We start from the raw sequence: 15,041 nt of genomic DNA, 5'->3' as shown, positions 1-15,041 counted from the left end.
TGGTCCAGAATCCCTGAGTGCGAAGACCATCCAGATGCGCTCCCCAGGCATAGGTCGAGGAATCGGTTGTGAGAACCTTCTGGTGGGGAGGAGTGTGAAACAGCAAACCTCTGGATAGATTCAAAGAGGTCATCCACCAAAGCAGAGACTGCCGAAGAGCAGGAGTGACGATGATGTGTCGAGTCAACGGATCCGACACCTGAGTTCATTGAGACGCCAGGGTCCACTGAGGAATTCTGAGATGGAGTCTGGCAAACGGCGTCACATGAACTGTAGAGGCCATGTGGCCCAGGAGGACCATCATGTGTCTCGCTGAGATGGACTAGCGAGAAGACACAGACTGGCAGAGATGAAGAAGAGCATCCATGCGCTGAGGAGGAAGGAATGCTCTGAGACGAATGGTATCCAGGACCGCCCCGATGAAGGGGAGCGACTGGGTAGGCTGTAGATGAGATTTGGGAAAGTTGATCTCGAAGCCCAAACTCTGCAGGAACAGAATCGTGGACAGGGTCGCCGAGATGACCCCCGAGGCCGAGGGGGCTTTGATGAGCCAGTCGTCGAGGTATGGAAAAACCTGAAGACCCTGGTTCGGGAGTGCAGCGGCCAACACTACCAGACACTTTGTGAAGACTCTGGGAGACGAGGACAGGCCGAATGGAAGCACTCGATACTGCAGATGCAGATGTCCCACCCGAAATATGAGGAATTTGCGAGAGGCCGGATGTATGGGTATGCAAGTGTAGGCCTCCTTGAGATCCAGAGAGCATAACCAATCGTTCTGCTCGATAAGGGAGTAGAGAGAAGCAAGGGTCAGCATGCGAAATCTCTCTTTGACAAGGAATTTGTTGAGGACCCTGAGATCCAGAATGGGTCACAGGTCGCCCGTCTTCTTCGGAACAAGGAAGTACCGGGAGTAAAACCCTCGGTTTAGTTGGTCCTCCGGGACCGGCTCGACGGCCCGAAGCTGGAGCAAAGCGTGAGCTTCCCGAAGAAGAAGGGCGGTCTGAGTCAAGTTGGAAGGATACTCTCTTGGAGGGTGGTCCGGAGGAACCCAATGGAATTGAAGAGAATACCCCTCCCTGATGATAGTAAGGACCCAGAGGTCGGTGGTTATCGCCTCCCAGCGATGATAAAAAAGATGGAGGCGCCCCCCGATGGGAAAAACAGGGGGAGGCAGAACAAGGCTGGTTATGCCTTCGAAGAGACAGTCAAAAAGGCTGAGGAGCCTTGGGGACAGTAGACGGCTGAGGCTTTTGCTGAGCTTTCTGAGGAGGCTGTCGCTTCGCAGGTTGCCTCACAGGCGGAGCTTGCCTCGGCTGATAACGCCGCTGATAGATTAATGGCGGTCGAGAGGGTCGAGACTGCTGAGGCTTAGGCTTCGGCCGAAGAATGGACCAAAAGGACACCAAGTAGCCCGCCTGCTTCGAAGGGCTTTAAACTAGGTAAGTTGGGGGAGGGTACCCATTTATATACCGGAGCAGTAAGTAACAATCCTAATAAGGTGAACCAAAACTCCACTTCTAAGTCAGAGTTAAGTACCCTTGCTGCAAAAGATTCGCTAGGAGACACTCTAATTCAGATGGGCAACTCTCTAAAGGAGTTTAGACACAAAGAGTGGAGAGCTATGTATGTAAATGCACACAGCCTAGGGAATAAATTTCTAGAACTAGAAACAGAAATAGTAAATGCAGACCTAGACGTGGTAGCAATATCTGAAACATGGTTCACTGACTCTCATGGGTGGGATATAACTATACCAGGATATAACCTGCTTCGCCAAGATAGAGAGGGTAAGTTGGGAGGTGGGGTAGCACTTTACATCAAAGAGAACATCAAGACAACTAGGATCACAGATGTCAAGTACACTGGGGAATCCATCTGGGTAAACCTGGCCAGAGGCGGAGAGAAATGCCTATACCTCGGTGTGGTATACAGACCTCCAAGACAATCGGAGGACAAAGACAATTAATTAATTGAAGACATTGAGAATATCACCTTACGGGGGGACGTTGTCCTGTTAGGGGACTTCAACATGCCTGATGTAGACTGGAACACATTCTCAGCAACAACTTGTAGTAGCAAGAGGATATTAACATCCATGAAGGGAGTACAGCTCAAACAAATGGTACTAGAGCCCACTAGGGCCCAGGCCATCCTGGACCTGATACTTACGAATGGGGAAAGCGTCACGGAAGTCTTGGTGGGAGAAACGCTGGCAACCAGTGACCATAACATGATATGGTTCAACCTTAGAAAGGGCTTCCCTAGATCACAAACAAAAACGAAGGTACTCAATTTCCGGGGCACTGACTTCGCAAGCATGGGTGATTTCGTCCATCAGACGCTACAGGCTCTGGAAACAACGGATGATGTGGAAGCTATGTGGTCAACACTGAAAAGGACACTACACGAAGCAACTATCCGCTACATAAAATCGGTAAATAAACAACAAAGAAAGAAGAAACCCCGTTGGTTCACTGATGAGATCTCACACCTAGTCAAGGACAAGAAAAGAGCATTTCTTTCATACAAACGCACCGGGGAGAAAGAAGCTAAAATTGAATACAAGACAAGGTCTGCAGCGGTCAAAACAGCAGTCAGGGAGGCCAAACTTCGAGTGGAAGAAACCTAGCAAAGAACATTAAGAAAGGGGACAAATCCTTCTTCAGGTATATTAGTGACAGGCAGAAGAACACAAATGGGATAGTACGTCTTAGAACAGCAGATGGGATTTATGTGGAAACAGATTCCGAAAAAGCCAAACTACTGAACGATTACTTCTGCTCAGTCTTTACCTGCGAGGCACCTGGACACGGGCCACAGCTGGAAGCAAAGCCAAGCAAGGAAGACCCATTTCAGAATCTTGGGTTCTCACCAGCTGATGTTTACAGCGAACTGTCAAGACTCAAGGTAAGCAAAGCCATGGGACCAGACAAATTGCACCCACGAGTTCTCAGGGAGCTGTGCGATGTCCTGGCGGAACCATTAACCATGCTCTTCAATCTCTCCCTAAGTACAGGGAGAGTCCCCCTAGACTGGAAAACAGCTAACGTCGTTCCTCTGCACAAAAAGGGTTGCAGAGCGGAGGCTGCAAATTACAGACCAGTGAGTCTCACATCAATAGTGTGTAAACTCATGGAAACACTACTTAAATGTAAATTAGACACGATTTTGGATGAGGGGAATCTAAGGGATCCTAGTCAACATGGATTCACTAAGGGTAGATCATGCCAATCCAATCTTATCAGCTTCTTTGATTGGGTAACAGGAAAGCTGGACTCGGGAGAGTCTCTGGACATAGTGTACTTAGACTTCAGTAAAGCTTTCGACAGCGTCCCACACCGTAGACTATTAAACAAGATGAAATCAATGGGGTTAGGCGAGACACTAATTGCATGGGTCAAAGATTGGCTGAGTGGAAGACGTCAGAGGGTGATGGTCAACGGCACCCTCTCTGAGACATCGGAGGTGACCAGCGGAGTGCCACAGGGCTCGGTCCTGGGTCCACTCCTTTTTAACATATTCATAAGAGACTTGACCCAAGGGCTTCAGGGTAAAGTAACTCTATTCGCTGATGACGCCAAACTATGTAATATAGTAAGTGAAAGCAATCTGCAGGATAGTATGACGCAGGATCTGCTTACGTTGGAAAACTGGTCCTCGACATGGCAGCTGGGCTTCAACGCTAAGAAATGTAAGGTTATGCATCTCGGTAGCAGAAATCCATGCAAACCTTACACCTTAAATGGAGAAACACTAGCTAGGACTTCAGAAGAAAGAGACTTGGGAATAATCATCAGTGCAGACATGAAGGCCGCCAAACAAGTAGAGAAGGCCTCATCCAAAGCAAGGCAACTTATGGGATGTATCAATAGAAGCTTCGTTAGCCGCAAATCTGAAGTCATAATGCCACTGTACAGAACCATGGTGAGACCTCATCTGGAATACTGTGTGCAATTCTGGAGGCCACATTACCGTAAAGACGTGCTTAGAGTTGAGTCGGTTCAGCGGATGGCCACTAGGATGATCTCGGGGCTCAAGGGTCTCTCGTACGAAGAAAAACTAAACAAATTGCAGCTCTACACTCTAGAGGAGCACAGGGAGAGGGGGGACATGATTGAGACATTTAAATACATCATGGGACGTGTCGAGGTGGAAGAAGACATCTTCTTTCTCAGGGGACCCTCGGTCACAAGGGGACATCCATTCAAACTCAGAGGAGGGAAATTCGATAGTGACATAAGGAAGTATTTCTTCACAGAAAGAGTTGTGGAACAAGCTTCCAGAGCAGGTGATCAAGGCCACCAGCGTTATTGACTTTAAGAATAAATGGGATGCCCTAGTAGGATCCTTACGAGGGTCGAGTTAAGGAACTAGGTCATTAGTACTCAGACTTAATGGGGTGGGTCAGTAGAGTGGGCAGACTTGATGGGCTATAGCCCTTTTCTGCCGTCATCTTTCTATGTTTCTATGTTTCTATGATCAGACAATTTCTTTGTGACCGTCTCGATGGATTCGTCAAAAAGATCCGCCCAAGCACACGGGACGTTCGCCAGGCGGTCCTGAAGATTCGGGTCCATGTCAATGGTCCGCAACCAGGCCAAACGGCGCATCGCCACAGAGCAGGCTGCCACCCGGGCCGAGAACTCGAAGGCATCATAGGAAGATTGCATCAACTGAAGACAAAGCTAGGACAGCGAAGCAACCACCTCCTCAAACTCAAAACGAGCCTGGGACTCGATGTAAGGCGTGAACTTCCGAAGCACAGGAAGAAAAAATTCCAAATAGGTGGCAAAGTGGAAGTTATAATTTAGAACTCGGGACGCCATCATAGAATTCTGATAGATGCGTCATCCAAACTTATCCATTGTTCTGCCCTCGTGGCCCGGAGGCACCGAAGCATACACCTGGGCCGGATAAGACCGCTTGAGCGAGGATTCGACCAGGAGGGACTGATGTGAAAGCTGAGGTCCCTCGAAGCCCTTATGATGCACCATGCGGTACCGAGCATCCAATTTTCCAGGGACCGCAGGAATAGAGTAAGGAGACTCAAAACACCTCATGAAGGTCTGGTCGAGGAGCTTGTGCAGCGGCAGACGTAAGGACTAAGCCGGGGGACGAGGCAAGTGCATGGTATCGAGGTACTCCTTGGAGTATCGAGAACCAGAATCGAGAGTAATGTCCAGGTCATCCGCCATCTGTCTTAGAAACGAGGAAAAAGACAGTTGGTCCACCAGCACCGGTCTTCGAGAAGGACTAGAAGAAGTCGAGGCCTCGGGCTCTACCGAGGCCTGAGAACAACAGGGCGAGTAAAAGACTTCGGGGTCCTCGAACTCTGGTCCCGGAGGAGGAGACCCAGCCGAAGCAGAGTACCCCATACGAGGCAATTTCTTCTGAGGAGAGACAGTCGAGTGCCGAGAGGAATGCCTCAAAGAGTGCCTGGATCGATGCCCCTCTCGATGTCTGGATGGGGATCGAGCCCGCCTGTGAGAATACTGATCCCCAGAAGCCTCCAAAGAGCAGATAGAACTCGAGGCCGTAGATCGGAGAGGCGGAAGATTTGGCGCCTCCCCAGACGCCGCCCAGGCTTGATAGGGGGTTTGGAAGAACTCATCCTGTTTCCTGCTATGCCCAGGACTGGGAGGCCTCGAAGGTGGACGCCACACTGTGTCATGGGGAGGGGTAATAGGCTCCAAGGGAGGCAAGTCACTAAGGGAAGCCTTCCTCGAGGGAATAGGCTCCAAGGGAGGCATGTCACTAAGGGAGGCCTTCCTCGAGGAAATAGGCTCCAAGGGGGGCAGGGCACCATCAGAGGCCTTCCTCGAGGAACCGGATGCCGACCGCCGTTCCTCCTCGCCGAGCAACGAGGTCGTGCGGCGCGGCGGAGGAGGAAGGGGCGGCCCGCCCCTCGGAATCGGAACTGGGAGGTCACCCTGGATCGAGGCAATCAGCCGGGGTCCCATGGTGTTCATGAGTTCCACAAACTGAGCCTCCAGAATGGACCGCAACGAAGCCGATATGGGGGGATCCGCACCAAAAGGGGGCCCTTCCGCACGGTCTCCGCGCTCCTTCGGTGCCGAGTGCTTTTGCTTGCCAGCCTTCGGCACTTTGAGCACCACCGGAGGGACTATAGGGGTCGGTACCTGTTCCGAGGACACTGAGGAAGGCACCGGCGCCGAGGTCGAGGCCGAAACCGGCGTGAACGATGCCGGTTTCAGAAGGCCCGAAGCAGCTGGGGAAGCAGAGGGCTTCGCAGACGGAGTCGAAGCACCAGTCGATGTCGAAGCTGAAGGATCCAACACAGCTTCCATCTTGAACATGGACTCCCAGAGAAGACAGCGGCGTTTAAACGCTCGCGCTGTCAGAGTGGAGCAAGGCCGGCACGATTTCGGAAAGTGATCCGGACCCAGACACTGTAGGCAGCGTCGATGCGGATCCGTGAGCGAAATCGCGCGCTGGCACTTGCTACACTTTTTAAAACCGGTTATTGGCCGGGACATAGGCCAGAAAAGCTCCGCCGCAAGGTCGAAGGCGCGGGGCCCAAGCCCTAGCATCATTTCCGGTGTCGGAAGAAAAATTTTTTTTTTTTAAAGAAATCAAAGAAAAAAAAGAATAAACGCACGGAAAGAGTAAAAAGAACTCAACCCGCGGCGATGCAGAAGGCAAAAAAACAGATTCAATGGGCGCAGAATTGAAGTAAACTTCTCAGCTCCGCGGAAGAAAAAGAACTGAGGAGACACACCCGGACCATCGGGCGGGAAGGCACTGGCGCATGCGCGGTGCGGGCATCTCGAAACTTCTGAGTTTCTTCAAGCAAGACATGCTTGTGAGACGTCCATATCGGGGCTCTGTCGGATGACATCACCCACTAGTGAGAATACCTGCCTGCTTGTCCTGGGATAATTAAAAGTTATACACAAAGCACAATTCTATAAAAAGTATATGCCAATTCCAGTGTGTGAAGAAAACAGGGTATGGCCGGGGAGGGGTGGAACATGGGCAGATTGTAGGCATTTCTAAAAGTTATACGCATTAATATACCGTGTTTCCCCGAAAATAAGCCCTAGCATCATTTTCGGGGTAGGTCTTAATATAAGCCCTACCCCAAAAATAAGCCCTAGTCCTGAGATTTGCTGGCAACGCTTCAACCCGCCCCCGTCGCCCCCCCACCCTCCACGCAGCCTAACCCCTGCTGACCCTTCATCCTTCCCCCTCCCCCCCCCCCGACCATGAGCGAGCCCTACCTTCAACTGAAGCAGCAGGCTGCTTGGCCTTGTACGCCTGGGATTTCACTCTGCCGCATTACTGATGATGTCATCAGTAACGCGGCAGATTGAATTCCCTGACCGAAGAAGCACTGATGTAAGATCTACAAACTGTAAGTGTTCATGCGTGTTATAAATTGATATTAAAAAAGACCTGTTTAATGAACACAGAGTCCAGGCTTGTAGCCTAAACTGCTTGACTATCATTCAGGGTATTGACAGATCAAGGTAGGCAACAATGGCATTTTTACAACATTTTTCTGATCTCAACTAGACTATAGAAAATTTAACTCATTTCTCTTGGTTTAAACTGTAAGAATAAACAATGAATTACCATGTAAAACAGCAAGTGGAAATCTGCAGTTATCTGAATAGCTGCTTAAACAATACTGAGTAGGTTGAAAATTTAATGGCATTACTCCTTTATTAACAGTTGTCACAACTTTTTCCTCTAGTTCTTTCCATTGTTGTGAAGATTCATTATCATATTCCTGGTCAAGACTTATGTGCGTTGCTGCTTGCTTTTCACCTAAAGGCAAAAAAATAAAAAATGATAATTAAAAAAAAAAAAATATATATATATATAAAGAATTGTTATAAATTTGTATTGTTTAAAAGCTATGACTTGAAAACCATCACAAATACCCAGCACATTGAATCACACACAACAAATAAATCCACAGAACCAAAGATACAACAAATCTGAACACTATGAATATTATCAACATCATACAGGGGTGTAGCCAAGGAACAGGCCTGGCCCGCCCAGTTTGGGCTCAGGCTTTATCCATCCAGCAGCCACAGACTGTCGGCAGCTGACCTGAAGCCTTCCCTCTGAAATGTTTGTGTTTTTGTGTCAGAGGGAAGGCTTTTGGGTCAGCCAGTTGGCAGCATGTAGAAACTACTGCTGGCGACCTGAAAAGAAACAAATACTACAATGCTCTCTTTAGTAAGAAATGTGACAAACCTTTAATTCAGAGGTATTACATGTGCATTTCACCTGGCCCTAGGAAGCAGCCCACTTAAAATTCTTAGCAAAAATGTTATTTTATCACATTGGCTAGCACACAAAGTTTTGAAGCATTACAGAGTGAAGGGGGGTTTGGAAGGAAGAGAAAGAGATGCCTCTACTAAGGCGTGCTAGCCGATTTAAACTAAACTAAATCTTAAGTTTGTATACCGCATCATCTCCATAAAGATAGAGCTCGGCATGGTTTACAGGTAATTCAATAAATGAGGGAAGGACATAATAAGAAATTAGAGGTTATGAAGAGGATAGCTAGCTTCACATTTTAAATAGATAGCTTTACGTTTTGGAGAAAAGCCAAGTTTTCAGATGCTTTCGGAATAGAATATAATGGGTGCGTTAGCATTTAGTGCACGCTAAATCGTCTAGCGTGCCTTAGTAAAAGACCCCCTTAGTGTTAGTAGGGCGTGTTGGGAAAGTCACTTAATCCCCCCACTGCCCCATATACAGATGCGTTCCAGATGGGGAGGAGATACCTGACATCGCTCCTTTCCCCACCAGAGAACTCGGTCATGTGGTGTCCAGACCCCGCCCACCTGCAGCTCAGTGCCGGCTTCAGTCCTTAAATGGCCGGCAGAGGCAGGCTTCGCCAAAGAGCCCTTTGTGTGGACCAACACGCATCAACAATTCTCTCCAACAGCATATTCCCCCATCTCAACTATTACAGGCTAGGGCAGATATGGTGACCTGAATCATCTCCATGGCAATATACCCCTAGAGCAGGGGTAGGCAATTCCAGTCCTTGAGAGCCAGAGCCAGATCAGGTTTTCAGGATCTCCACATGAATATGTATGAGATGGATTTGCAAGCACTGCCTCCTTGAGATGCAAATCTATCTCGTGCATATTTATTGTGGATATCCTGAAAACCTGACCTGGCTCCGGCTCTCGAGGACCGGAATTGCCAACCTCTGCCCTACAGCATAGACCCCACTACCTTAGGCATATTCCCCCTCAACTCACCCTCATCAACACTCAAAAGCTTCAAGAATGCCCTCACAAATGCGAGATCAGTAAACAACAAAGATGTCATTCTAAGACAGGGATCTCAAAGTCCCTCCTTGAGGGCCGCAATCCAGTCGTGTTTTCAGGATTTCCCCAATGAATATGCATGAGATCTATGTGCATGCACTGCTTTCAATGAATATTCATTGGGGAAATCCTGAAAACCCGACTGGATTGCAGCCCTCAAGGAGGGACTTTGAGATCCCTGTTCTAAGAGATCTTCTCATGGACAATAACTGAAACATCCTCCTAATCACCAAAACCTGGCTCAAAAACAATGACAGTACCACCCTGGGTCTGCTCTGCCTCCCTAGTTATCAAGCACTAACCTACTCACGCCAGGCGTCAGAAGATGAGGGGTAGCCACCATTGTTAAATCTGACTTTAACCCCAAGACTAATAGATGCCATCACACTAAACGCACTGGAATGTCTCATCTTCTCAATGGGCCATTAACAGATATCTCACCTTTGCACTGATATAAAGAGCCTCTCATTCCCTGATGAGCACCTTATATAAGTAGTTCCCAACCCTGTCCTGGATGACCACCAGCCAAGTCAGGTTTTCAGGATAGGTCTAATGAATATGCATGGGGAAGATTTGCATGCCTATCACCTCCATTATATGCAAATCTCTCATCTATATTCATTAGGGCTATCCCCAAAACCAGACTGCAACACAGTGATACTCTAGAACCCTTATTGTTACCAATACAGGAAAAGCAGTGGCTTCCCCCATGTCTTTCTCAATAACAGACTATGGACTTTTCCTCCAGGAACTTGTCCAAACCTTTCTTAAAACCAGCTACACTATCCGCTCTTACCATATCCTCTGGCAATGCGTTCCAAAGCTTAACTATTCTGAGTGGAAAAAAATTTCCTCCTATTGGTTTTAAAAGTATTTCCCTGTAACTTCATCGAGTGTACCCTAGTCTTTGTAATTTTTGAAGGAGTGAAAAATCAATTAACTAGTACCCATTGTACTCCACTCAGGATTTTGTAGACTTCAATCAAATCTCTCCTCTGGCGTTTGTCCATCAACCAGTTTCTAATTGAGTTCTCCAATTTGGGTCCTAACTTCAGCCCTTCAAGTTTGTTCAAGAGCCTCCTATGAGGAACCGTGTCACAGGCTTTGCTGAAATCTAAGTAAATTACATCTAGAATGTCCTTGATCCAGTTCTCTGGTCACTCAATCAAAAAATTCAATCAGGTTTGTTTGACAAGATTTACCTTTAGTAAAGCCATGTTGCCTCGGATCCTGTAATCCAGGGGTGTCGAACTCAATCAGAGAAGGGGCCAAAATCTAAAATCCAGCCTAAATTGCGGGCCGAATGGTTTACTGAACAGTCATAAACTGACAATGTTAACCAGAAATGTGAATTTAAAATGAGTGGAACAATCTTTTCCTTAACAGCGAAGAGATCGAGGAACTTGAGAAATTCATCGAGGAAGCCCACCAGCAACATGTGGAAGTCCCAGGGTTGGACAGCTGTACCCGAACTACCCAGGAACAAGGCCATGGTGATATGGGCGGAGATACCACTACAATTGATGAAGAGTCTGCAGCTGAGGTTGGGGATGTGCCACAGAAGAAAGAAGACAGGACCTACACCATGGACGTGGACTTGCGACCCCCAAGAAACCCTCGAATAGAGAAGATAGGGATCATTGTTGGAGATTCCATTATACGCAATGTAGACAGCCACATTGCAGGAGGAAGAGAAGACAGACTGGTCACCTGCCTGCCCGGAGCAAGAGTGAAGGATGTGGCTGGCAGGATCATCAGGATCATAGACAGCGCAGAAGGGAAGGACACTGCGGTACTTATCCACGTGGGAACCAACGACGTGAGCGGACGGAAGTACGATAGGGAGGAAATGAAGAACCAGCTCCGCTCACTTGGAAGAAAACTGAAGGTCAGGGAGGTGACAGTGGCATTTTCTGAGATCCTCCCGGTACCGAGAGCAGATGCGAAGAGGCAAGATGAGCTGCGAGAAATCAACGCCTGGATGAGACGATGGTGCGAGGAAGAAGGGTTTGACTTCGTGCGCAACTGGACGACGTTCTGGGGAAGGAGCAGGTACTATAGGAAGGACGGATTACACCTCACCAAAGAAGGGGCGAGAATATTGGCTGGAAACATGAAGAAGATCATTGAGAAGACTTTAAACTGAAGATCAGGGGAGAGCGGACAGTCGACAACCAGTTGATGGCCCGGACAGAAGGAAATAAGGACATCCGCTCAGATGAAGAGGAAGAACTTGACGCAAATGAGGGAGACAACAATGGAGCGCAAATAGATGCAGTAAAAGATACAATAAGGCCTGGGAAGCCCAGAAAATCTAAGAAGGCAACACAAAGGGAGCTTAAATGTATGTACACGAATGCCAGAAGCCTGAGAAATAAAATGGGGGAGTTGGAAACACTAGCTAGATGCGAAGAAATAGATATCATTGGCATAACAGAAACATGGTGGGACGAGGAAAATGAATGGGATACAGTACTACAGGGATACAAGCTTTACAGAAGAGACAGAACAGGGCAGAAAGGGGGAGGCATTGCCCTATATGTCCAGGAAGGAGTAGAATCTACTGGAGAAGGGAAGGCGGAGGAGAAAACGAAACTGGAGTCCCTCTGGGTAAAGATCCCCAGACAAAACGGAGCAAACATAAAAATAGGTCTCTACTATCGACCTCCAGGTCAGACGGAGGAAACAGACTCGGATATGATAGATGAAATAAGACATGAATGTAGGACGGGCAATGTAACTATCATGGGAGACTTCAATTTCCCAGGAATAGACTGGAACCTAGTAACCTCAAGCTGCGGCAAAGAAATAAAGTTCCTGGAAATGATGGGAGACTGCTTCCTAGAACAAATGGTAGGAGAACCGACAAGAGGAAACGCCACCTTGGACTTAGTCCTAGATGGCATAACTGGGCAAACCAAAGATGTAGAAGTCACGGTCCCTCTAGGAACGAGCGACCACAGTATGATCTATTTTAAACTCGACATCGGGAAGGGGAAGCGAACTAAGACCCTAACCAAGACCTTCAACTTTAAAAAAGGAAGATACGATAGCATGAGAGCCATGGTAAGAAAACGGATCAAGAAAAGGATATCCAAAATCGAAACGGTAGAACAAGCATGGTCCCTACTAAAAAAAACTATCACCGAAGCACAGAATCTATACATCCCGCAGATAGCCAAAGGAAGGAAAACTAAAGCCAAAAGAGAACCAGCTTGGCTAACCAAAGAGGTGAAGGATGCAGTTAGGGAAAAGAAAGACTCGTTCAAAAAATGGAAGCGTGAGAAAACAACTGAGGCTTGGAACAGTCATAAAGACGACCAGAAGAAGTGCCACAAGGCTGTGAGAGAAGCTAAAAGGGCCTATGAGGAAAAGATAGCCCAAGAGGCCAAAAACTTCAAACCATTTTTTAGATATGTTAAAGGGAAAAAACCTGCAAAGGAGACAGTGGGCCCTCTCGACGACCAAGGAAGAAAAGGATACATCAAAGAGGACAAACAGATTGCAGACAGATTAAATTCCTTCTTTGCTTCTGTCTTTACCAAGGAAGACACCACATCGATACCCAAAACAGTGAAAGTATTCAAGGGGGAAATAGAGGAGAGCCTCACCACAGCGAAGGTGGATCTGGACCAGGTATACTATCAGATTGACAAACTAAAAAGTGACAAATCCCCTGGCCCAGACGGAATTCACCCGAGAGTATTAAAAGAACTAAAGGTGGAAATCGGAGAACTACTGCAAACCCTCGCTAACTTGTCAGTTATAACCGGACAGATACCAGAAGACTGGAAGATAGCGAACGTAATACCAATCTTCAAAAAAGGATCAAGGGGAGAACCGGGAAACTATAGACCAGTGAGTCTCACATCGGTCCCTGGGAAAATGGTTGAGGCTTTGATTAAAGACAGCATTGTACAGCACCTGGATAACCATGACCTGCTGAGAGGTAGTCAGCATGGCTTCAGGAAAGGGAAGTCATGCTTGACAAACTTACTTCAGTTTTTCGAGGGAGTGAACAAACGAGTCGATAGCGGAGAACCGGTTGACATAATATACTTGGACTTCCAGAAAGCGTTCGACAAAGTACCTCATGCGAGACTTCTCAAGAAACTACAAAGTCATGGAATAGAAGGGGATATACTGAGATGGATAGGAAAATGGCTAGAAAACAGAAGACAAAGAGTGGGCATAAATGGGAAGTACTCAGACTGGAAGAAAGTAACTAGCGGTGTGCCTCAGGGCTCAGTTCTTGGGCCTATCTTATTCAATATCTTCGTAAATGACCTGGAAGAAGAAACGACCAGTGCTATCATCAAGTTTGCAGATGACACAAAACTATGCCGAGCAATCAGGTCACAAAAAGACAGCGAAGAACTCCAGAGAGATTTGAAGCAACTTGAGAGATGGGCAGAAAATTGGCAGATGAGTTTTAATGTAGAAAAATGCAAAGTGATGCACCTGGGCAGTAAAAACAAGGAGCATGGGTACAAACTGTTAGGTATAACATTGGGGAAGAGCGATCAAGAAAAAGACCTGGGAGTACTGATAGATAGAACCCTGAAGCCATCGGCTCAATGTGCAGCGGCGGCAAAGAAAGCTAACAGGATGTTAGGCATGATAAAGAAAGGAATCACGAGTAGATCAAGGGAGGTCATAATGCCGCTTTATAGAGCAATGGTCAGACCACACCTGGAATACTGTGTCCAACACTGGTCTCCATACCTGAAGAAGGATGTAACACTACTGGAGAGGGTGCAGAGGAGAGCGACGAAGCTAGTAAAAGGTATGGAGAACTTGAGCTACAAAGATCGCCTCAGAAAACTGGGACTGTTCACCCTTGAGAAGAGAAGACTGAGAGGGGATCTGATAGAGACTTTTAAATTGCTAAAAGGAATTGACATAATGGAGCAAGCTCACTCACCAACAGGGGGAAAGGATGGTGAGCAAGAAACAGCGTTATTCACATTGGCGAATGTAACCCAGTCTCGGACCAGAGGTCATGGCCTGAAGCTGAGAGGGGACACGGCCAAGACAAACGTCAGAAAGTTCTGCTTCACACAGCGAGTGGTGAACGCCTGGAACTCTCTCCCGAAAGAGCTGGTGGAGGAAACCACCGTTCTAGGATTTAAGGGAAAATTGGACGCACATCTTCTTGCAGAAGACATTGAGGGATACGAGTGACATTGTATTCGCCAGGGTGTGCCTGGCTGGGCCTCCGCGTGTGCGGAACGCCGGACTAGATGGACCCCGGGTCTGATCCGGTGCAGGCATTTCTTATGTTCTTATGTTCTTAACAGTGCTGTTAACCAACTCACATGCTATCAAGCAAAACAGTAATATTGGTATCAAGCAAAACAGTAATATTGGAATGTACCTAAAATGCTCATTGTTTTGTTTTCTGGCTAGATGTCTGACACCGTTTTCCCCGTATCAATGAGTCAATGTTCGGTTTTATTTCTTGGGCTGTAGCAACCCGCAAAACAGCATGGAGGTTGTCATCGGTAATGCGTGATCTGTGCTTGTTTTTGTTCAGATTCATTATTGAAAACATCTGTTCACAAAGATAGGTGCTCCCGAACATGGATAGAATACGGGCAGCATGAAGTCGGAGCTCTGGCATTGAGTCAGGGGGCAGTAGAGGGTAGAAGTCCTCAATTTCAACATCCTGAAACCTTGATTTCAGGCCACTGTCAGACTGAAGCTCGATTATCTCCA

The 15,041-nt window shown here is 47.5% G+C and overlaps 1 protein-coding gene across 3 annotated transcripts in view; it reads right to left on the bottom strand.

The window, feature by feature from the left end:
• The window catches only part of TRAPPC8 (trafficking protein particle complex 8), a 392,175-nt gene that overhangs the window by 174,915 nt on the left and 202,219 nt on the right, over positions 1-15,041 (bottom strand). For all 3 annotated transcript variants that reach the window (XM_033933766.1, XM_033933767.1, XM_033933769.1), the window contains one exon: positions 7,600-7,794. In XM_033933766.1, coding sequence (XP_033789657.1) covers positions 7,600-7,794 — 195 coding nt within the window. The remainder of the gene's footprint in view (positions 1-7,599; positions 7,795-15,041) is intronic.

The sequence above is a fragment of the Geotrypetes seraphini genome, chromosome 2, assembly GCF_902459505.1.
Source record: "Geotrypetes seraphini chromosome 2, aGeoSer1.1, whole genome shotgun sequence".
Taxonomy (NCBI): Eukaryota; Metazoa; Chordata; class Amphibia; order Gymnophiona; family Dermophiidae; genus Geotrypetes; species Geotrypetes seraphini.
This window is presented reverse-complemented; position numbering and strand designations above follow the sequence as displayed.